General features: G+C 37.7%; 1 protein-coding gene across 1 annotated transcript in view; it reads right to left on the reverse strand.

Moving 5' to 3' along the window:
* The window catches only part of ABCA13 (ATP binding cassette subfamily A member 13), a 514266-nt gene that overhangs the window by 467795 nt on the left and 20234 nt on the right, over positions 1-26237 (reverse strand). Inside the window, exons 2-3 of the mRNA XM_055294536.1 lie at positions 23809-23902; positions 19495-19618 (exon numbers count right to left, since the gene is read on the reverse strand). Of these exons, the coding sequence (XP_055150511.1) occupies positions 19495-19618; positions 23809-23902 (218 nt within the window). The remainder of the gene's footprint in view (positions 1-19494; positions 19619-23808; positions 23903-26237) is intronic.

A 26237-nucleotide genomic window follows, 5' to 3' on the forward strand; every position in this document is an offset into this window, starting at 1 on the left:
TGGTGTTTTAGACATGAAGTCCTTGCCCACGCCTATGTCCTGAATGGTATTGCCTAGGTTTTCTTGTAGGATTTTAATGGTTTTAGGTCTAACATATAAGTCTTTAATCCACCTTGAATTAATTTTTGTATAAGGTGTAAGGAAGGGATCCAGTTTCAACTTTCTACATATGGCTAGCCAGTTTTCCCAGCACCATTTATTAAATAGGGAATCCTTTCCCCATTTCTTGTTTTTGTCAGGTTTGTCAAAGATCAGATAGTTGTAGATACATGGCATTATTTCTGAGGGCTCTGTTCTGTTCCATTGATCTATGTCTCTGTTGTGGTACCAGTACCATGCTGTTTTGGTTACTGCAGCCTTGTAGTATAGTTTGAAGTCAGGTAGCGTGATGCCTCCAGCTTTGTTCTTTTGGCTTAGGATTGACTTGGTGATGCGGGCTCTTTTTTGGTTCCATATGAACTTTAAAGTAGTTTTTTCCAATTCTGTGAAGAAAGTCATTTGATGGGGATGGCATTTAATCTATAAATTACCTTGGGCAGTATGGCCATTTTCATGATATTGATTCTTCCAACCCATGAGCAAGGAATGTTCTTCCATTTGTTTGTATCCTCTTTTATTTCATTGAGCAGTGGTTTGTAGTTCTCCTTGAAGACGTCCTTCACATCCCTTGTAAGTTGGATTCCTAGGTATTTTATTCTCTTTGAAGCAATTGTGAATGGGAGTTCACTCATGATTTGGCTCTCTGTTTGTCTGTTATTGGTGTACAAGAATGCTTGTGATTTTTGTACATTGATTTTGTATCCTGAGACTTTGCTGAAGTTGCTAATCAGCTTAAGGAGATTTTCGGCTGAGACAATGGGGTTTTCTAGATATACAATCATGTTATCTGCAAACAGGGACAATTTGACTTCCTCTTTTCCTAATTGAATACCTTTTATTTCCTTCTCCTGCCTGATTGCTGTGGCCAGAACTTCCAGCACTATGTTGAATAGGAGCAGTGAGAGAGGGCATCCCTGTCTTGTGCCAGTTTTCAGAGGGAATGCTTCCAGTTTTTGCCCATTCAGTATGATATTGGCTGTGGGTTTGTCGTAGATAGCTCTTATTATTTTGAGATACGTCCCATCAATACCTAATTTATTGAGAGTTTTTAGCATGAAGGGTTGTTGAATTTTGTCAAAGGCCTTTTCTGCATCTATTGAGATAATCATGTGGTTTTTGTCTTTGGTTCTGTGTATATGCTGGATTACATTTATTGATTTGCGTATGTTGAACCAGCCTTGCATCCCAGGGATGAAGCCCACTTGATTATGGTGGATAAGCTTTTTGATGTGCTGCTGGATTCGGTTTGCCAGTATTTTATTGAGGATTTTTGCATCAATGTTCATCAAGGATATTGGTCTGAAATTCTCTTTTTTGGTTATGTCTCTGCCAGGCTTTGGTATCAGGACACAGCATTCGCGGTTCACGAAAATCCGCTGTTCTGCAGCCACCGCTGCTGACACCCAGCCAAACAGGGTCTGGAGTGGACCTCTAGTAAACTCCAACAGACCTGCAGCTGAGGGTCCTGTCTGGTAGAAGGAAAACTAACAAACAGAAAGGACATCCACACCAAAAACGCATCTGTACATCACCATCATCAAAGACAAAAAGTAGATAAAACCACAAAGATGGTGAATACAGGTCTTTACTGAGACTTTTATCAGGTAATGCTTGACCTGCCAGGCTAGGAAAAGACTTGCAAAGGGAAGGTGGGGGATAAAACAGATTACAGTGGGGAGATCCAGAGAAGGCCACTGGGCAGAGATGACTGAACTTTCTCAGCCCTCAGACTGACACTGAGAATCACCCCTTCAAAGGGCCAGGAACCAATGCTGCATCTAGAAACATCCCTGCAATTCTGTGAAGGACCCACTTGAGGTTGTCAGAAGTACATGGGGCCTTGGAAATCATTATTCAGGTCCCTTCCTCAGTTTGAAGATGAGAAAACTTTGACCCAGTGAGAGCTCCCTTGGAGTCAAAATGTTTTTAAAGCAGTGTCACTCTTGGGAGATTATCTTTAAAATAAGATCAAAACATTACCCACCTAATAGGGTGGTGTGAGGATCATCCAGCACCCAGCACTGTGTAAATAAGCAGGAAGAGAAGTGGCAGTGGTGAGGCTAACACTGAGATATGTGCATTTTCAGCATAAGGACTACAAGAATAAGCAAGGAATGTGAAGCAATATGATTATTCTTTCTATTACAATTTTTGTTAATTTTTGCTTAGACAAACAGGGCAAATTGTTATCAAATGAGAATTATCTCTAAGCAGATCCAAAGGCAGAAATAATTCTCCTCAGAAGGCTGTTATGGCTGACTCACATTACTGCTCCCATTTATCTGTGCCAGAGAGGAAGGATCTGAGGACAGTACTAGGTCAACTCCATAACTTTGCTCTTGTGAATTGTGCTACAATAAAAACACAAGAGCAGGTATCTTTTTAATATAATGATTTATATTCCTTTGGATAGACATCAGTAATGAAATTGTTGTATAGGGTGGTAGTTCTATTCTTAGTTCTTTGAGAAATCAAAATGTTTAAAACAATACCAAAAAAATATTAACTACTTAGGAATACATTTAATGAAATATACATAGAACTCAGAGCTACAAAAACATTCCTGAGAGAAATTCAAGAAAGCTTAAAATAAATGGAGAGTTATATCATGCTCATGGATTGGATGATTCAATGTTTTTAAAATGTTAATTCTCTCCAAACTAATCTATAGATAGAAGGTAACCCATTAGGACAACTGCATATCCACATGCAAAAGAATGAAGTTGTATCCCTTCCTCACACCACACACAAAAGTCAACCCAAAATAGACAACAGACGAAAATGTAAAAGCTAAACTGTAAAACTCTTAAAAGAAAACATAGCAGGAAATCCTTATGATTGAAGGTTAGGCTGAGCCTTTTAGATATGACACCAAAAGCACAAACAACAAAAGAAAAAAATAGGTAAGTTGGACTTCATGAAAATTAAAAACTTTTACTTCAAAAATGCAATCACAAAGTGGAAAGACAACCCAGAAAATGGGGGGAAAAGATGTGGAAATCACATATCTAATAAGGGACTTGTCTGTAAAATATATGAAGAATTCTTACAACTTTATAATAAAAGACAAATAACCCAATTTAAAATGGGCAAAAAGATTTGAATAGACATTTCTCCATAGAAGATATACAAATGGCCAAGAACTACATAAAAAGATTGTCAACATCATAAACCACTAGGGAAATGTAAATCAAAATCACAATGGGATAACTCCTTATATCCACCTAGATGGCTACAATCTAAAGAACAGAAATACAAGTATTGGTGAGAATGTGGAGTAATTGAACCTTTCTACCACGATGATGGGAGAGCAAAATGGTAGAGCCACGTTGGAAAACAATCTGACAGTTTCTCAAAATGTTAGATGTAGAGCTATCATGTGACCTAGCATATACCCAAGAGAAACAAAAACATACATTTATTTTAAAACTTGCACATGAATATTCCAGCATTATTCATCATAGCCTAAAAGTGGAAACAACTCAAATGTAGTTCAACAGAGAAAAAGATAAAGAAAATGTCCTGTATCTATACAAGGGAATATTAGTTTATCATCAATTTTAAAATGAAGCATTTTAGATGCTACAACATGAATGAACCTTAAAAACATTGTGCTAAGTGAAAGAGGGCAGTCACCAAACAAAGCCTATAACTTATACAAATTCTATATGTAGGAAATGTCCAGAATAGTAAAATCTATTGAGACAGAAAGTAGCTTAGTTGTATGCCCAGGGTTAGGCGTGGGCGTGGGGGAGATTGGGAGGAAATGAGAAGTGTATGCTAATACATTTAGATTTTCTTGTCAGGTTGGTGAAATTTTTCTAAAATTAACTGTGATGATGGTTGCCCAGCTCTGTGAATATACTAACAATTATTGAATTGTGTACAGGCCTACCTTGTTTCATTATGCTTCACTTTATTATGTTTCATAGATACTGTGTTTTTCACAAATTGAAAGTTCATGGCAACCTTGCATTGAGCAAGTCCATCAATGCCATTTCTCCAACATCGTGTGCTCACTTTGTGTCTCTGTGTCACATTTTGGTAATCCTCACAAAATATTTTAAATCTTCATTATTATTGTATCTACTGTCGTGTTCTGTAATCAGTGATCTTTGATATTACTATCATAATTGCTTGGGGATGCCACAAACCATGCCCATATAAGATGGAGAACTCAATCAATAAATTTTGTGTGTATTCTGACTGCTCCACTGGTTGGCCATTCCCCCATCTCTCTTCCTCTCCTCGGGCCTTCCTGTTCCCTGAAACACAGTGATATTGAAATTAGGCTAATTAATAACCCTACAGTGACCTCTAATTGTTCGAGTGAAAGGAAGAGTCACGTCTGTCACTTTAAAACAAAAGCTAGAATTATTAGAATTATTCTTATTATTATTAGAGACAGAGTCTCACTCCTGTCGTCCAGGCTGGAGTGCAGTGGCACAACCTCAGCTCACTGCAACCTCCGCCTCCCATGTTTATTAATGATTAAGAATTATTAAGCTCAGTGAGGAAAGCAAGTTAAAAGCTGAGTTAGGCTGAAAGCTAGGACTTTTTCACCGAGCAGTTAATAAATGCAATTCACTAATAGTTAATGAAGCTGTGAATGCAAAGAAAAGGTTCTTAAAGAAAATGAAAAGTGCCACTCCAGTGAAAACACAAATGATAAGAAAGTGATATGGAAAAAGTTTTAGAGGTCTGGATAGATCAAATCAGCCACAACATTTCCTTAAGCCAAATTCTAATCCAGAGAAAGGTCCTAATTCTCTTCAGTTCTATGAAGGCTGAGAGAGGTGAGGAAGCTGCAGAAGGAAAGTTTGAAGTTAGCAGAGGTTGGTTCATGAGGTTTCAGGAAAGAAGCCGTCTCCATTACATAAAAGTGCAAGGTGAAGATGTAAGCATTGATATAGAAGCTGAAGCAAGTTCTCCAGAAGATCTAGCTAAAATAATTGGTGTAAGTGTCTACACTAAACAACAGATTTTCAATGCAGACGAAACAGCCTTACATTGGAAGATGCTATCTAGGACTTTCATTAACTAGAGAGGAGAAGTCAATGCCTGCCTTCAAAGTTTCAAAGGACAGGCTGACTCTCTTGTTAGGGGCTAATACAGCTGGTGACCTTAAGTTGAAGCCAGTGTTTATTTACTATTCCAAAAATCCTAGGGCCTTTAAGAATTATGCTAAATCAACTGTGTCTGTGCTCTATAAATGGAACACCAAAGCTTAGATGACAGCACTTCTGTTTACAGCATGTTTTACTGAATATTTTAAACTCACTGTCAAAACCTACTGCACAGAAAAAAATGTTGTTTTCAAAATATCACTGCTCATTGACCATACGGCCAGTCATCCAAGAGCTCCGATGAAGATGTACAAGGAGATTAATGTTTTCACGCCTGCTAACAAACATCCAGTCTGCAGCACATGGAGCAAGAAGTAACTTCAAATTTCAAATCTTATTATTTAAGAAATGCATTTCATAAAGCTATAGAGTCATAGATAGTGATTCAAATTTATAGATGATTTTGAGTGGGTTCCAGACTTCAGTGGAGAAAGTAACTGCAGATGTGATGGAAATAGCAAAAAAACTAGAAATAGAAGTGGAGCCTTAAGATGTGACAGAATTGTTGCAATCTCATAACAAAACTAATGAATGAGGAGTTGCTTCTTATGGATAAGCAAGCAAAGTGGTTTCTTGAGATGGAATCTACTTCTGGTGAAGATGCTGTGAACATTATTGAAATGATAACAAAGGATTTAGAATATTACATAAAATTAGTTGGTAAGTCAGTGACAGAGTTTGAGAAGATTGACTCTCATTTTGAAAGAAGTCCCACTGTAAGTAAATGCTATAAAACAGCATCACATGCTACAGAGAAATCTTTCATGAAAGAAACAGTCAGTGGTGCAGTAAACTTCCCTTCTGTCTTACTTAAAGAAATAGCCACAGCCACTTCCACCTCCAGCAACCACCAACCTGATCAGTTAGCAGTCATCAGCAACAAAACAAGATCTTCACCAGCAGAAAGATTGGCTCACTGAAGGCTCAGATGATCATGAGCATTTTTTAGCCATAAAGTGTTCTTTTAATTAAGGTATGTACATTTTTTAGACAATGCTATTGCACACTTAATAGACTACAATATAGTGTAAACATAACTTTTATATGGAATGGAAAACTAAAAAGCTTTTGTGACTCACTTTATTGCAATATTTGCTATATTCTGATGTTGTGAAACTAAACCTACAAGATCTGAGAGTCCAAAAACAGTCCTTCATACTATTATCAACTGATTTTAAACAAAGGTCCCAATGTATTCTAATGAAATAGAACAGTTTTTTCAACGAATGCTACTAGAATTGTATATACATATGTAAAAAGAAAAACCTCAAAAGTTACATCACACCATAGAAAGAAATAAACTGAAAATAAATTGTACCTATAAACAAAAGCTAAAATTATTAAACATATAAAAGAAAATACAGGAAAAAATCTGAACAATCTTCAAAAATATTAGGCAAATATTTCTTTGTTAAAGAAAACACAAAAAAGTACAAATCAAAATAGAAAAAAGTGATAAATTATATTTTATCAAAATAAATAAACCTTGCTCTTCGAAAGACAGAGCACAAATGAGAATATTTACAATACATGTATAATATGTATACATATGATTAAAGACTTGTGACCAGTATATGTAAAAAAAAACTCTAAGAATTCAGTAAAACCAAAAATAAAAAATCAATTGTATAACATAAACAGACACTTTCCTCAAAAAATATTGAAATGGCCAAAAAACACATAAAAAGATGCTTAACATCATTCCGATCAAGAAAATATAAATTAAAACTACAATTAGAAAGCACAATACAACAGTATAATGGCTAAAATTAAAGAGAACAACATAATAAGTGTTAGCAAGAATGTGGAGCAACTGGAATTCTTATGTATTGATGTTGGGAGTATAAAATTGCACAACACTTTGGAAAACAACCTGGACATATACTATATAGCTAAACATACACTAAACATTTATCCCAAGAATTCTACTCCTGGGTATTAACCCAAGAAAAACTCAAATATTTGTCCACACACAGATTTTTTAATGTTCATAACATTTAAGATGGAAAGAGGCATTGAAGAAGATAGAAAGGACAGTCTTGCGTTGCCTACCTCTCCTCACCCAATCCCAGGCAGTGCAGCATGGAGAAAGATTATGTGTGCTTGAGGGAGGGAGAGCAAACTGAGTGTGAATCTTTGTACTGAAACTCAGTGCTGCCCTATCACAATAGACTGCAACAAGGGCAGAATTCTACTGGTGCCCACAGAGGGAGCATTTAGACCAGCCCTGAGCTAGATGAGCATCCTGTGCCCCAGCAAGAGGTTTCCAAGTCTTGGTTGGCTTCACTACAGGCTAATAAAGTGGTTTGGGACCCCAAATAAATTTGAGTGGCAGTCAGGCCACAAGAACTGCAGTCCTTAGATAAGCCCTGGTGTTCTGCTGGTTTTGAAGGCAGCGGAGTTACAGTACCAAGGCAATACCAGCTGTAGTAGCCATTAGAGTGCTTACATCAATCCTCCCCCAACTCCAGGCAGTGAGCTTGGGGAAAGACTTCTGCTTGAGGAAGGGAGAAGGAATATTACAGAGGACTTTGTCTGGCAAGCTGGATACCAGTTCAGCCACTGTAAAATAAAGTACCAGCCAGATTTCTGAAGACCCTGATTCCAGTCCTTTGCTTCCCAGTGGCTTTTCTAGACCCATCTAGGCTAGATGAGAATCTGCTGCCCTGATGGGATGGACCCAGTCCCAGCAGGATTGGCCACCTGCTGAGTAGGGTGACCTTGAACCTTGAATAAACATTAGCAGCAGCCAGGAAGTAGCGGCCATGGGCCTTGGATAAGCCCCAGTACTGTACTGGTCAGGAAGAACATGAGCCTCAGATGTGACCCAACATGGTGCCAAAGGAGTGCCTGCATCACCCCTCCCCCAATTCCAGGCAGCCCATTGTGGAAAGATACTCCTTCTGATTAGAAGAAACAGAAGGGAGAGCAAGAGACTTCAACTGGTAACCCAGAGAATGCTCTCTTAAATTCCCTAAGTCTAACAAGGCTGATTATCTGGGAGTCTACTAGAGTTGCAGCATTCTTGGGCTTAGGAATGAAACAGCTAGTGCTAAACAGCTGCAGTGACCACAGGCTTAGGTCACAACATTTATTCCCCTTTGAATTCTTGGAAAGTCCTCTCAAGAAGGATGGGTACAAACAAGCCCAGACTGCAAAGATTGGCATAAATGCCTAACTCTTCAATGCTCAGCCATTAATGTACATCCACAAGCATCAAGAACATCCAGAAAAACACGACCTCACCAAACAAACTAAATAAGTAATCAGTGACCAATCCTGGAGTGACAGAGTTACGTGACCTTTCAGACAGGAAAATGTAATATAAATATAATAATATAAATTGGGTGCACCCAACTCTGGAGCATCCATACATAAAAAGCAAATATTAACAGAGCTAAAGAGAGCGATAGATCTCAATATAATAACAGCTGGAGACTTTGATGCCCCATATTTTGCATTGAACAGATCATTTAAACAGAAAAGCAACAAAGAATCATTTGATTTTATCTACACTGTAGACGAAATGAACCTAATAAACATTTACAGAACATTCCATCCAACAGCTGCAGAATCTGCATTCTTCTTTTTAGAACATGGAACACTCTCAAGGATATATCATATATTAGGCCACAAAATAAGTCTGAAAAAATTCAAAATAATTAAAATTATATTAAGTATCTTTTCTGACCACAATGGAATAAAGCTAGATATCAATAACAAGATCAACTTTGCAAGTTATAAAAACACATAAATATTGAACAATATGCCCCTGAATTACCACTGGGTCAATGAAGAAATTAAGAAGGAAATTTTAAAATTGCTTAAAAAAAATCAAAATAGAAAAACAACGTACCCAAACCTGTGGGATACAGCAAAAGTAGTATTAAGAGGCAAGTTTATAGCAATAAATGCCTACATCACAAAAGTTTCAAAAAAAGAAAAAAAAATTTCAAATAAACAACCTAACTATGTGATATGGTTTGGCCATGTCCCCACTCAAAATCTCATCTTGAATTGTAATCCCCATGTGTTGTGGGAGGGACTTCATGGGAGGTAATTAGATCATGGGGGCAGTTCCCCCATGCTCCTCTCATGATAGTGAGTGAGTTCTCATGAGATCTGACGGTTTTATAAGGGGCTTTTTCCCCCTTTGCTCTATGCTTCTCTCTCTTGCTGCCATGTGAAGGACATGTTTGCTTCCCCTTCCACCATGATTGTAAGTTTCCTGAGGCCTCCCCAACCATGCAGAACTGTGAGTCAATTAAATCTCTTTACTTTATAAATTACCCAGTCTTGGGTATTTCTTCATAGCAGCATAAGAATTGACTAATACACTATGCATCTTAAAGAATTAGAAAAGCAAGAACAAAACAAGCCCAAAATTAGTAGAGGAAACAATAAAGATCAGAGCAGAATCTTTCTTCAAAAGACCAAAAAATACAAAAGATCAATAAAACAAAAAGTTTTTTTAATAGATACACAAAATTGACAAACCTTTAGCAATACTGACAACGGAAAAAAGAGAGAAGACCCAAATAAATAAAGTTTGAGACAAAAAAGGAGACATTACAACTGATACCACAAAGATTCAAAGGATCATCAGAGACTACTGTGAGCCACTATATCTCAATACACTGATTTGATAGAAATTACATTGAATTTGCAGATTGCTTTTGGGAGTATAGACATTTTATTAATATTGATTCTTCCAATCCATGAACATAGAATATCTTTCTATTTTTTGGGTGTCCTCTTCAACTGGAAAACTGAGAAGAAATAAATAAATTCCTAGATACATGCAACATACCAAGATTGAACCACAAAGAAAACCAAAATTTGAATAAACCAACAACAGGTAATAAGATAGCAGTAATAAACATTCCCCCATCAAAGAAAAGCTCAGGACCCAAACAATGGCTTCACTGCTGAATTTTACCATTTAAACAAGAATTATTACAAGTCCTACTCAAACTAATCCAAAAGGTTGAAGAGGAAGGAATGCTGTCAAACTCATTCTGCGGTGCCAGTATTACCCTGATACCAAAACCAGATATACACACAAAAAAATAACAAAAAAGAAAACCAGAGGCCAATATTTCTGATGAACATAGATGCAAAAATTCTCAACAAAATACTGACAAAACTGAATTTAATATTACATTTAAAAGATCATTTATTATGACCAAGTGGGATTCGTCCGTCCCAAGGATGCAAGAGCAATTTAACATATGCAAATTAACCAATGTGATACATCACATCAAAAGACAAAGGACAAAAACTATATAATCATATCAATAGATGTTGAAAAAGCATTAGATAAAATTCAACATTCCTTTATGATACAAAACTCTCAAAAACTGGATATAGAAGGAACACAGTCAAGCACAATAAACACCTTATATGACAAAACCACAGCTACTATCATACTGAACAGGGGAAAACTGAAGATCTTTTCTTTAAGATTTGGAACAAGAATGCCCACTTTCACTACTTTTATGCAACATAATACTGGAAGTCCTGGCCAGAACAATCCAGCAACAGAAAGAAATAAAGGGCATCCAAATCGGAAAGGAAGAAGTCAAATTATCCTTGTTTGCATATAACATGATCTCATATTTAGAAAAACCTAAAGTCTCCACCAAGAAACTATTAGAACTGATAAACAAATTCAGTAAAGTTGCAGGATACAAAATTAACAAAGAAAAATCAATAGCATATATATACGCTAACAGTGAACAATATGAAAAAGAAACCAAGAAAGCAATCCCACTTATAATAGCTACAAATAAAATAACATACCTAGGAATAAACCTAACCAAAGAAGTAAAAAATCCTTGCAATAAAAACTATAAAACCCTGATGAAAGAAATTGAAGAGGACACACAAAAAATTAGAAAGATGTTCCACGTTCATGGCTTGGAAGAATCAATATTATTAAAATGTCCATCCTCCCCAAAGCAATCGCAGATTCAATGCAATCGCTATGAAAATACCAAAGATGTTCTTCATAGAAATAGAAAAAAAAATTCATTTTTTAAAATCCTAAAATTTATATGCAACTACAAAGACCTAAAATAGCCAAAGCAATCCTGAGCAAAAAGAGCAAAGCTGGTGGCATCACATTACCTGACTTCAAAATATACTACAAAGCTTTAGTAACCAAGTCAGCGTGGTATTGGCATGAAAACAGACACATAGACCAATGGAACAGAACAGAGAACCCAGAAATAAATCCACGCATTAGAGTCCTCATTTTTTACAAAGTCTCCAAGAACATTCAGTGAGGAAAGAACAGTCTCTTCAATGAATGCTGCTGAGAAAAGTGAATATCCATATGCAGAATGAAACTAAACCCCTATCTCTTGCCATAATAAAAAACAATCCAAATTAAGACTTCAATCTAAGACCTGAAACTGTGAAACTAATAGAATAAAACTTTGGGGAAACACTCCAGGACATTGGTCTGGGCAAAGATTTCTTGAGTAAGGCCTCAAAAGCACAGACAACAAAAGTAAAAATGGACAAATGGATCACATCAAGCTCAAAAGCTTCTGCACAGCAAAGAAAATAAACAAAGTTAAGAGACAACTCACAGAATGGGAGAAAAGATTTGCAAACTACACATATGAGACGGGATTAATAACCAGAATATATAACAAGCTCAAACAACTCAACATAAAAACACAATAATTCAATGAAAAATAGGCAAAAAATCTGAATAGACATTTCTCAAAAGAAGACATACAAATGGGTCACTAGGACATGAACACCTGCTTAACATCACTACTCATCCAAGAAGGGCAAATCCAAATTACAATGAGATATGATCTCATCCCAGTTAAAATGGCTTTTATTAAAAAGGCAATAGCAAATGCTGGTAAGGGGTTGGGAAAAGGGAACCCTTGTACATTGTTGGCGGGAAAGTAGTCAGTACAGCCACTATGGAGAACAGAAGGAAGGTTCCTCAAAACACTAGAAATAAAACTACCATATGATCTAGCAATCCCACTGCTGTGTATAAATCCAAAAGAAAAAAAAAAAACAGAGACATCTGCACTCTCATGTTTATTGCAGCATTATTCACGGTAGCCAAGCTATGGAATCAACTTTAGTGTTCATCAACATATAAATGGATAAAGACAATGTAGTATGTATACCTAATGGAATATTATTCAGGCATAAAAAAAGAATGACATCCTGTCATTTGCAACAACAAGGATGGAACTGGAAGGGATTATGTTAAGTGAAATAAGCCAGGCACAAAAAGACAAATATTACGTGCTCTCGCTTACATGTGGGAGCTAAAAATAATTAAACTCATAGAGACAGAGAGTAGAATGATGGTTACCAGAGGCTGAGAAGGGTAGTGGGGAAGTGGGAGATATAGAGGGGATAAGTAATGGGTACAAAAGGGCAGTTAAATAGAAGGAATTGTATCTAATGTTCAGTAGCACACTGGCATGACTATAGTTAACAATAATTTATTACATATTTCAAAATAACTAAAAGGTGAAACTGGAATGTTCCTAACACACACACACACACACACACACACTCACACAAATGATTTATACTTTAGATGATGGATATCCTGATTACCCCGATTTTATCATTATACATTGTGTATTTGTATCAAAATATTGCACGTACCTCAGAAATGTATAAAACTAGTATGTATCCACAATAATTAAAAATGAAGACTTTTAAAATATATATTAAGAAACAAAAAGTTTTTTTTAAATTAATCAAAAAAATAGAAGAGAACACCCTGGGTCATCCTTACCCATGGGAAAAATTAAAAGGAATGAATTATAGTCATGTGTCATTTAAAGAAGAAAATGTACTGTGGGAAATGCATTCTTAGGCAATTTCATCATGTGTGAACACCATAGAATGTGCTTACGCAAACCTAGATGGTGGAGCCTACTACATACCTAGCCATGTGGTGTAGCCTATTGCTCTTAGGCTACATACCTGTACAGCATGTCATTGTACTGAATACTGTAGGCAATTATAATACAATGGTAAGCCTTGTATGTCTAAACATATATAAAGTACAGTTAAAATATGGAATTATAATTCTATGTGACCCTTGTCATATATGCAGTCCATTGTTGACTAAAATATTGTCAAGCGGTGCATGACCATACTAATACACACAACCACATAAATAAATCTCAAAACATTTTGCTGGGTGGAAGAAGCCAGACACCAAGGATATATCCTTTATATAAAATTTAGAAAAGGCAAATCTAATCTAGATGACCAAAAGCAGACAAGCTATTGCCTGGATCTGAAGGCGTGGGGTGAGTGGAGGTAGTTTGGGCTGGGATAGAGCACAGGAGAATTCTGAGGATAATGAAAATGCTTTATATTTCAATCATGATGGTGGTTACACAGGTTCATAGACATGTCAAACTCATTGAAATGTACTCTTAAATATTGTATAGATCAATAAAGTTGATTTTTCAAATTAACTTTATTTCCATTACACAAGTAATGATAAGTAACATAGTGTAACTTTTTAAAAATACTATTTGCAATAGCAACAACATAAAGTAACAAAGAAATAAGTTAACAAAAGATATGCATAACCTTCATGAAAAAACACTATAAAGCTATGTTGAAAGACACTAAAGAAAACCTAAATAAATTAAATAATGCATCATGATCACAAGATTCAATGCAACTCCAGTAAATATCCCAATAATAATTTTCACTGACATGTACAACAAGGTTGTTAAACTTACATGGAAGAACAAAGACTTCCCAAAGGAGAAGTGCAAGGTAGAGACATTTACTCCATCAGATATCAAGACATCAGAAAGCTACAGTAAGACAGCAGGGTATAGTTCAAGGAATGGCTGGGGCTATAACAAGTTGGAGAAGCCAGACGCAGATGCACCACATATGAAAACTTAATTCACGTCACAATGGGATTACAAATCAACGTGAAATTGATAAACTGTTTAATAATACAACTGAAAAAATACTTATCCAAATGGAAAAAAAATGCAGTTAAATCATTACCTTCACCATACATAGATGTAAAACCCAGATGAATTCAAGACCAGTGGGTGAAAGGAAAAACTATAATACTTTAAGAAGATAATGTAAGAAATTATCTTTATAACCTCGAGTAGGAAAGAAAACAAAATTGAAATACTAAACATGGTGTAAAAATAAAATAAGTTTTATTGGAGGAGAAATTTACAAATAAAAACCTAGCAAAAAGTACATAATCCCCCAAGTTTTCAACAGTCCATCAAGAGACATGCCTAGGCAGGGCAAGGAGAGAACCCCAGGACAGAGACCCAGCCCTAAAATGCTCTATGCAGGTAGACAAGTGACTGCAGTTATAGGGAGAGCTTCCTTAGGCAAGTGGCTGGGTCAGGAGGGGAGACTCTGGACTCAAGAGCTTGGATCGTTTTTTCATTCTTCACTCACCCCTCCTGGGCCAGCTCTCCACTAAGTTATGAAAGGGGCTTGGAAATAAACCCCAGGCCCACCCGGAATTGTCTTTCCTCAGTGTGCAGAGGCCATGGTGCTGCATCGCGAGCAGGTAGCTGACCACGACAGAGCTGACTGCATATAGAAGAGGAAGACCCTGGGCTGTGTAAGGGCTGGACAGATGGGGAATATAAAAAGACAAAGGCCGACCATGCCATGGAAGGTACCAAGGAAGGGGAGGGGAGTACTCGTCATGGTGGAGGGCCCCAAGGTGTCAGAATGGGACAGCAGGCACAGAAGGAATCCTTCTCCCTGGTGAATCTAATGCTGGCACATCTCCATGTCAGAAAAGCCATTTAAGAAACAAGGATCAGCCAGGCACGGTGGCTCACGCCTGTAATCCCAGCACTTTGGGAGGCCAAGGGGGGCAGATCACCTGAGGTCAGGAGTTCAAGACCAGCCTGTCCAACATGATGAAACCCCCTCTCTACTAAAAATACAAAAAATTAGCTGGGCATGGTGGCACCTGCCTGTAGTCCCAGCTACTCAGGAGGCTAAGTCAGGAGGATCACTTGAACTCGGGAGGAGGAGGTTGCAGTGAGCCGAGATCGTGCCACTGCACTCCAGCCTGGGCAGCAGAGCCAGACTCCATCTCAAAAAAAAAAAAAAAAAGTCTAGGAGGCGGAGGTTGGGGTGAGCCGAGATCTCATCATAGCACTCTAGCATGGGCAACAAGAGCGAAACTCCGTCTCAGAAAAAAAAAAAAAAAAAAAACAGTGTCAAGACAGTAAAAAGCAAACTGAGAAGCTGAGGTGAGGCAGCAGCAGGTGATAATCAAATAAGACTGAGAACCAGGAAATATGGTGGTTGGAAAAGAGGCAGAGAGGGTCAGATGATTCTCAGGGGATCTGGGCATGTTTGAGAATGGAGAAAAAAATAAATAAAAATATTGATGACCACCAAATGAGACCAGTAGGAAATGGCTGGAAACATTTCAAGAAACTGGAAATGAAAGGTGACCCAAACAAAGCCCAGAAGGCAAAGCACCGGGTCCTGTAGACTAAGGGTGGGAGTGCCCTAGCATGGGTACAGAGATCGGCCTCCCGAAGGTTGTCAGACAGTGAAAGGGAAGTGAGGGTCGGGTTTAGACAGCACATTCGCATTACAAAGCATTTTAAATTAAACAAAATAGGAGTGACCACTAACACAAGAATATCCACTTCTGTTGCCTGCAGTGCTTCATATTTCTGCTCTGAAATCCTCTTGTTAAAATGAAGGGGAAACCCCCCAACAAAGGCAGGAATGAGGAAGCTGATTTTCATAACCATAAGCTACATCAGATGGTACCCAAGATTTCTGCCCAAAGTGAACTTACCTGAGGAATTAGGGAGGTCATGGAAACTTATGAACTAAATTAACTGTGGTATTTGCTTTCAAGATTTTTTGTTTTTTTGTTTTTTGTTTTTGTTTTTTTGAGACAGTCTTGTTCTGTTGCCCAGGCTAAAGTTTAGTGATGCGATCTCGGCTCACTGCAGCCTCTGCCTCCTCGGTTCAAGCTCTTCTCCTGCCTCAGCCTCCTGAATAGCTGGAACTACAGGCGCCCGCCAGCACGCCTAGCTAATTTTTGTATTTATAGTAGAGACAGGGTTTCACCCTGTTGGCCAGGGTGGTCTCGAACACCCTACCTCGTGATCCGTCCGCCTCAGCCTCCCAAAGTGCTGGGATGCCAGATGAGTTGGTCTCCTCTGTGTGAGACACCCATGGGGAGCCATGGGCGGCCTCTGAGGAGAAAAGTCTCCTTATTGCCTTCATATCTTTATGCCCGAGAGCATAACAGCTCCGCAGCATTCCACAGGTTGCTCAGGGAGATAACACTCCCCTGAAGCAGTGGAGTATAATCAAACATCTTGGCTCCTCCTGAAACCCGCTCCCACCCATTTCAGTCCGGATAAGTTAAAGATCTTAAGCAGCTTAGACACACGACTTTGCTCAGGAAATTCACAGAAACCGCCACTGCTATACTTCTTATTGAATGACTCAGGAGTTCCCCTTCACTGATTAATCCCTTTCCTCATCCCTTCCTCCCCCTCCCATCTGCCCTAAGAACAAAGAGCTTGTAAACCAGTAAATTAGGCGGAGCCCGAGAGCTCTGGGCCCGTGAGAAAGCCTCCCAAGCTCAGGTCCCCTGGACCCGCCTTTTAAACTCTTATTCTGTCTCTTTCTATTTCCTTTGCCTCCGCTGGACTCGGGGTACCCGCCGGGTGGGGTGGGGCTGGTTTCCCCAACAACCCAAAGCGCTGGGATTACAGGCGTGAGCCACTGCACCCAGCCGCTTTCAGGTATTTTTAAACTGAGACAATTACCACAAAATAATCAGGAGTTGAGTCTTTATCTATGGGCTTGAACTTCAATTGAATCCACACTTACTCCAATATGAAAACACCTGAAATCTGCTTGGTCAAGTGGCCGAGTCTGAAACCAGAGGCACTATTGACAGCATGCTTCACTCTTTCTTGTCTCCTTTCTCCCTCTCCCGCTTTCCTTACTCCTTACAATTTCTTTTCCCTATTTTATTTTGTATTTCTTATACCTCTGACTTGGGCGCTACTAGACAAGGTGAGGAATTTCATTCTTGGTTCTCAAAGTTAAAGGCTTTGCAATGCTGGTGATTAACCTGACTACCACTCTCAGAATGTTAGGTGAAGAATCTCACCAGGTTGCTTTTATAACCCCTGAATTTCTGCACATTGAAGTGAGGATATTGATGTGGAAAAACACAAAGAAAACAAAGGTAGATTATTTCCTGATATCAAGTAATTTTGGGTTTTTTTTTTGTTTGAGAATGAGTCTCGCTCTGTCACCCAGGCGGGAGTGCAGTGGCGCGATCTTGGCTCACTGCGACTTCCCCCCTCCTGGGTTCGAGTAATTCTCCTGCCTCAGCCTCCCGAATAGCTGGGATTACAGGCATCCACCACCATGTCCAGCTAATTTCTTTGTATTTTTAGTAGAGACTGGGTTTCACTATGTTGGCCAGGCTGGTCTTGAACTCCTGATCTCAGGTGATCTGCCTGCCTCGGCCTCCCAAAGTGCTGGATTTACAGGTGTGAGCCACCGTGCCTGGCCTTCAAGTAGTATTTTTATAATTGTTACAGCCATAGTAATAAGAATTTGTTATTATTAACTCCCATTGGTTGAATGCCTCTGTGCCATGCATTGTGCTAGATGTTTTCTATATTTGTCTTTAACATTCACAACACTTGAAGTGAGTAAACAGATTCAAAGAGGTTAATTAATTTGCACAGATTCACAGAACCACAGGTAACAGAGCCAGTATTGTTTAGCCACAAAATCATATTCTTTCCACTTCAACATCATTTAAACCTCCCATTCCAAGTAACGAAGAGACATAAGACTTGAAATAAAGACGCTGCTAAGTCTCAAGCTCTTCTAATGCTTCTAAGAAAGACAGAGTTTTGTATATTTCCCTTCTCCACACATTCAAAAAAGACCATTGAACTTTTCAGGGTTATCACTTTACAGTATTTTCAAATGAACCTCTTTATATCTTATTTCTATATGATTTGTCTCAGAAAATGTAAACACCTACTATGACCTGAAAGTTGGCATCTCCCATCCCCAAACTTTTATGTTGGAACGTAACCCCTAAGATGATATAGGGGAGGTGATTAGATCGTGAGGACAGAGCCTGCATCAATAGGATTAGTGCCCTTATTAAAGAGATCCTGGAGAGCTGCCTCATCCCTTCCATTATGTGAGAACACAGCTGGAAGGTGTCATTTATAATGGAAAGGGTTCTCACCAGATACTAGATCAGCTGGCACCTAGATCTTGGACTTCCCAGCCTCCAAACTATGAGAAATAAATATTTGTTTCTTATAAGCCACACAGTTTATGGTATTTCATTATAGCAGCCCAAATGAACTAGAACAACACCATTTATAAATCTTGTACCTGATATGCCGAAAATTATCTGGAAACTTTTAATTTTCCTCTTGTAACTTAAAGTTGGAAGATAAAGATCATATATGTCAACATTTGCTTTACCTTTAAACATCTTAGATTGTTTAATATTAGTAAATATAGATTAAATAAAACTCAGATCATTCATACCTGATAAATTCAAACTATCATAATCAACTAGTCACTTCCTTCCCTTCCTAACTTCACCTGGGAGAAGTTTCCAGGGCATTCAGGGTCCCTCAAGTTAAACCCCCCTCACTCTGTCTCTTCTTACATGAAGTATCTTCTCCTTCTCTTCTTGAGTTTAAGGCCAACTGACCCTGTAGGCAACCACGGGCATAGCTCAGCATTCAGAGACTCAGAGAAGGCAACTTACCTGTCCTGTAGTCCATTTAGGTGGTTTATGACAAATAAAGAGTTACTGCCCAGTTTTTACTTGCTCTCAGCTGGGACAAGATTCTGGTCAACTAATAGCACAGCAGAAAAAAATAATTGTTCTGGGGGCATGTGGCACTAAAATGAAAAGTTGGCTAGACAAGTAATTTTGAAGTCAGAGTTTTAACTTACAGAAAACAAATTATCACATGCAAATGGCATTTGCTAATCAGTTATTACTCTGTGAGTCCTGCAAGTGGCAGTGGAAAGATCTCCTGCTGGAAGCTAACCATTAGTTGGAGCCAGAATTATGTGACTCTGAATTTAATAAAACTTTAATTTCTATACTTCTCATGATCTCTGACCTATCCCAAATTATTGAGGCTTTACAAAAAGCAGAAGCCCGTTCTATGTATCAGCTTTCTGAGATTTCTGAAAAAGATCTTTGTGTTTCTCTTACTGAAAACGATGCTCCATTGACCCTTCATAGCTGAAGTTCCTGCACCTTGATCCAGTGTTACAAAGAAGGCTGTGAACAAAGGGGATAACACCACGGCTGGGTAGATCTCGGGGCTGCAAATAACCTAGAAATAGATGCAAAGAAGAAATGAGTCCATATACCTGCTACCAGAAATGGAATTCCTGTTGAGTTGAAATTGTAGTACATAACATCATATTATTATATTATTAACCTTGCTATTAATTTAAAGGAGATCTAAGGACTCAGACAAAAAAAAAAAAAATCAAACAAAAAATGAAAAACCTTTATATCTAACACATTTTTTCCAGGGTCAGTACTCATGTTTCAAAGCAGAATGGCTCTGAGCAGCCATAGCTGCAGGATTCACAAGCTTCCCCATTCACTGAGTGGAAATAACCCTGATGCACAGCCAAGCTTCCAGACGCAGCTCTCTGTAAACAAGCTGTGGGTAGGAAGAATAAAAAGGATGCTTCCTCCCATCTCATATAAAAATGTAGGAGTTTTTAGTTTTGGCAAAAAATTCAAGCTTAATGCAAGTTGAATTCTTAATGTTTAAATATAGTTGTTAAGTATTGTGTAATACAAAAAAAAAGTTGTCTACACTAAATAGGACTTTTCAGGACAAATGTCACTACAAAATAGCCACCTCTGTGAATAATGTGCTGTTTACACATCCCCAACCATATCCTCCCTTCACACCACCAGGAGGGTGGGAGTAGTGAGGATGCTGATGGCTGCAGCAACGTGAAATTTATGATTACCAGCCCGTTTCTCCTGCACAGTACACCTGGTTTTCTATCACTTACCTTCCCTTTTCTCACTCCCTTTGCTCTTCAGGCTGCTGCAGCCTGGCCCTCCTCATCCTATCCCTCTACTGAACTGCCCTGGAGAACTTGTCAGCCCTTATCTACTCATGCTGCAACAGCACCTGTCACTCTGTCATGCCTCCTTCTTTCAATGCTTCCCAGGCAGACTCCAAATCTCTTTGTTTCCCTTCCAGCACTCTGGTTGCTGCTTATTGTCTCCTCTGCTTGTCCCTTGAATGCGCTCTTCTTGAGGCCTATGTTCTGGAAGTTTCTCCTTCTTAGGTATCCTCATCTATGTGATTCCAAATTCATAATCTGATTGATTAGGCGGCTCACTCCGACAATCTCAAGAGTCCCTCAAACTCAGGATGGTTATGCTGAGCACGGCTCCCCAAATCCCCCACATGTCCTGTGCCCTGTCAGTTCAGTGGGAGTGCACTCTCCACTTAGCTGTTCCAGTCAAAGGCCTCCCTGCCCTCATGCATCCAGCCAGTTGTTTCTTCCCATCTTACCTCCTTCATGTCTGTTGAATCTGCCCTCTTCCCACTGCTTCAGGGCACAACCATCTCTTGCCTGGTTACTCAAGAGTTCCACAAGTTGATCTTGCCTTCTCTAGTGTTGCTCTCCACCCGTCCCAAATTCTGCCTTTTCCAGTGTCCAGAATGTGACCCCTAAATGCTCATTTTATTATGACCTTGCCTGAAACCTTTCAATGGCTCCTTCATATTCTTTGAGAGTTCACCATCCTCAACCTCATACAAAGCCCTTTATTGATTGGACACTGCGTACTACTTCAGCCACATCTCTGCCTTTTGGTTCTACTTTAGGTTTTTGTCCATGCTGTCTGCCCTGCCTGGACAATTTCTCCTCTGCACTCCCTTGTTCTGACAAAGTTGCACAGTGCCTCAGAAGGCTTTCTTTGGAATGGATTGGCCAACCCTCCGGTGTGCTCACATGGCTCCCTGTATAAAACCCCATCATGGCAATTTTCCCACTACATTGTAATAGTCTGGCCCTACAGTGAGCTCTGTAAAGGCAGGGAAAATACCTTGTCCACCATTTTATTCTCAGCCTGAAACACAAAAGGCACTCAATACATATTTATTGAATAAATAAATAATAAAGTAGAAACCCTGAAAAGCTTTTTAGCTTTTCCTAAATGATATTTTACTCACATAGTTTTACATTTTTCCATTCTGCAACACACAATAGAGTCTCCAAACAACAAAGACAAACTGATAGGAATGGTCCTAATATGTGTAAAACCTAAATATAACTGACACACTATTTTGGGTAAATCCCAACACTTATTAATCCCTTATTGATGTAATGATTACAGAGTCAACCACATTATACATATTTGAGTGGTACAGCCTGATAGAGACAAAGCAGGCCATTATTTCTCAAGGAGTGATGTTGTTAAGGTTTCAACCCAGATAACAAAAAATGGTCCATCTGACCAGTTTCCTGAAGCACAGGAAGTTACCAGTAATAGTTTATCAGAGCATCACCATCACAATTAATAACATCATCATAGTAATCACTATCATCACCATCAACATCATTTCCATCATTACCATCACTATCATTACCAACAACACCATCATCACTATTATCATCTCCATCATAATCATCATCACCGTCATCATTATCTCCACCATCATCTCCATTATCATCATCATCACCATCATTACCATCATCTCTACTGTCATCAACATCACCACTGTCAACTCCATCATCATCACCATTATTACCATTATCTCCATCATAATCACTCTCATCACTATCATCTTCGTCATCAGTATCACCATCATCATCTCCATCATTATCATCACTATCAACACTGTCATCTCCATCATTATCACCATAGTTACTATCATCTCCATTATCATCACCATCATCACTATCATCATCTCCATTATCATCATCACTATTGTCTCCATCATCATCATAACCATCATCTCCATCATCATCATCACCACCATTACTACTATCTCCATCATAATTACACTTATCACTATAATCATCTTCATCATCATCACCATCATCACTATCATCACCTCCATCATCATCATCACCATCATCACTATTATCTCGATCTTCTCCATTATCATTACTACAATCTTCATTATCATCAACATCAATATCATCACCATCATCACTATCATTACTATTAACATCTCCATTATCATATCATCACCATCATCACTATCATTTCCATCATCATCACCATCATCACTATTATCTCATCATCTCCATTATCATTACTATAATCTTTATTATCATCAACATCAATATCATCATCACCATTATTACTATCATTACTGTTATCATCTCCATCATCATATCATTGCCATCATCACTATCTCCATCATCATCATCATCACTATCAACTCCATCACCATCATCACCATCATCACTATTATCTCCATCATCTCCATTATCATTACTATAATCTTTATTATCATCAACATCATTATCATCATCACCATTATCACTATCATTACTATTATCATCTCCATCATCATATCATCACCATTATCACTAGCATCTCCATCATCATCATCATCATCTCAATCATAATCATCACATCATTACTATTATCTACATTATTGTCAGCATCACCACTATCATCATCTCCATCAACATTATCACCGTTATGATCTCCATCATAATCACTCTCATCACTATCATCATCTTCATCATCATCACCATCATCACTATTTTCCCAATCACCATCTCCATCATTATCACTATCATATTTATTATCATCAAGATCATCACTATCATCACCAGCATCATCACTATCATCTTCATCATCATTACTATTATCTCTATTATTATCACCATCATCACTATCATCTCCATCATCATCTCCATCATCATCATCATAATTACTATTCTCTACATCATCATCACTATCATCATCTTCATTATCATAATCATCACCTTCATTACTATCATCTCTATCATCACAATCACCACTATCATTATCTCCATCACCATTATAACTATCATCACCATCATTATCATTTCTGTCATCATCATCACCATCATCTCCATCATCACCATCTTCACCATCATCATCATATCATCAGCATCATTATTTTCTCACCACCATCATCATTACCATCAATATTACTATCAGTATCATGCTGATAAACTATGAAATGCATCTCTCACTTCTACTTCTTCTACTTTCTATATTTATAATGGCTATTTACTTATGCCCAGATTGTGTCAGTTTTAATTGGAAGAAAAAATCTATGTGCTAGATTGAGTGAACCTGTGTGAATATCATTCTTAAAAGACAAAACCTAAATTGTGGCTTACTGACATATACTCCAGATATGTTGTTATTGTCATAATGAAACCCTATCTATTCATTTCACTCATCATTCAGAGTTTACAAAAAACAAGAAAGAGTGCTATGAGTTTTTTTTCTCCAAAGGTTAATTCAAAAAGTATATTAAAAAATGAAACTTACAAATGTCTCTGTATCTGGGAGGTTCTTGAAAACGAAGTACTGTCAGAATTACAAACAACATACAAGGCCAGAAGAATTCAGCAAGGAAAAGGACCTAGAAAATTTAAAAAAAAATACCACTTGAATAAATTGTAAGGTATTACAATATTTTCATCTCTTGAAGGAGCTCATTGTAATACCTGCTGTGTGTCTCAGAACAGTCTTTTGGGACAGGAGCCCGCAGAGAAGGCCTGGTTCATTTATCATTGCATCCAGATCTGTGACTGTGTCAGCTCCTTGTTCTTGCCCCATTAGACCCAGCTTTTGCTTCTTTCCTTTTTCTGCACATTTTTATTTATTGCAGAACTTATGACATTACAGAAATTAAAGAAATAAATAACTTCACCCATATTTCCCGTACTTCAATACAGCAACTATTTTTATTTTTCTAATTTCTTTAACATTTCTGACTTTTTTACCCAAATAGATACTTTGCTGGCTTTGGTGGTAGCATCCACTTCTCATTTACCTTCATTTTATGCATATTTTTCAATGTTGCCACATGAGGTTTATAACTATCAGCTTACTTGTTGCATAACATTCTTACCAAATGAATATCCCATAATTCACACATTCTTCTATTAAGGAACATTTTTGTGTATAAATAATCTTTCATTTGAATTATTTTCTTAAAATTAGAATAAACTCCTAAAACCAAGATTACTGGAGTAAAATCTCTTGACATAGACTACAAAAGAGCTACTCAAATGATTGCAATAATTTGTACAATCTTAAATTTCAAAATTAAAAGAAAATTAACTTTGACCCATGGAATTTAATCATTTGACACATGAAATTTAATCATTTGAGGAAAAAAAACCACTACCTATAAGGTATAGCCCAAAAAATTAATAGAAAAGCCTCAATTATCATAAAATTAATTTTACTGTCATTGTTCTTCACTTGCTTTATGGTGGATAATCTTGTATTGAATTCAGGTGACATCATTTTACAAATACAAAAGTTTATAGCCAGACAAAAAGTAGGCAAGCCTTTGAATAAACGCACAAACAAAAACCTAAAAATCTGCAAGTTAAGAATACTCCATCGAACACCAAAGAGGATGTCTTACTGTTTCAGATTCCCAGTTATAATGCTTTGAACTAACGTGAACTTCTGGTCACTTTGGTTTCTTTATTCTTTGAACTGCCATGGTCATATCCCATTGCAGTAATCCTTTCTTGTAAGCAGATCTAAATGTGACCAGATGAGTGGCCTAAAGCCATCAAGACAAAACACAGGTGTAAAAGAGTTTTTCCATCCCTGGTATAATTAAAGAAGAAAAGAAATCACCCTCTTTGGCCGGGCACGGTGGCTCACACCTGTAATCCCAACACTTCGGGAGGCTGAGGCGGATGGATCACTTGAGGTCAGGAGTTCAAGACCAGCCTGGCCAACACGGTGAAACTGCATCTCTTCCAAAAATACAAAAAAAAATTAGCCAGGCACAGTGGCACACACCTGTAATTCCAGCTACTCAGGAAGCTGAGACAGGAGAATCACTTGAACCCGGGAGGTGACAGTTGCAGTGAGTCGTGATTGCACCACACTGCACACCAGGCTGGCAACAGAGCAAGACTCCATCTCAAAAAAAAATTAAAAAATTAAAAATAAATCACCGTCTTTGAAATATTCCATGAGGAAGTATTTCTTGTGACAAAAAGTGCATCATGATCAAAAAGTTCTCTGACAGTCCTGAAACCTAGTTTCACACATTCTGATAACAAAGAAAATGCCTGCAGATCACCCTCTGGTTCAAGGGACCACAATTAAACTATAAAGAAAGGTCAAGGACACTCAGGAGATAATTATTTATTTAAGTCATTTTTGTCATTCTTTGTAATAAATTAATAAGTTACTGGAGTATTGGGGTAGGGAGGTGGTGGGGGACGATTCTATCACTAATTCTGACTGAATATAAATAGCAAAATAAAAAATATTCCTCATATTAAATGATAACTTGATAGCATTAAGAAGAATAAACACATAATTTTCTTGGGTTTTTTATTCTTTTTTATTTTTAATAACAAACAATAGCTATTTTTAAGACAAGTAGTTATAAAATAAAACAGAAAATGGTTTATAGACCCAAGACTCATATAACTTTTGACATTATAAATATGTAAATAAATGTATGTATGGTTAAGAAATTTTAAAAGTACAGAAAGATTACAACCACTCTCCTATAGGATAAACTATCTATTTACAAAATACATGTATATGTATAACTAATGTGTTAGAACCAATTTTCCATAACAGCACTTATAGTTCTACCTTGCTACTTTTAAAGACTACATAATATTCCACTGTAGGATTTAATTTATTTAACCAATCACTTCATCATGAAAATTTACATGTTTTTCTCTTTGGGGCCAGTGATATCATGAGGT

The sequence above is a fragment of the Symphalangus syndactylus genome, chromosome 9 (assembly GCF_028878055.3).
Source record: "Symphalangus syndactylus isolate Jambi chromosome 9, NHGRI_mSymSyn1-v2.1_pri, whole genome shotgun sequence".
Taxonomy (NCBI): Eukaryota; Metazoa; Chordata; class Mammalia; order Primates; family Hylobatidae; genus Symphalangus; species Symphalangus syndactylus.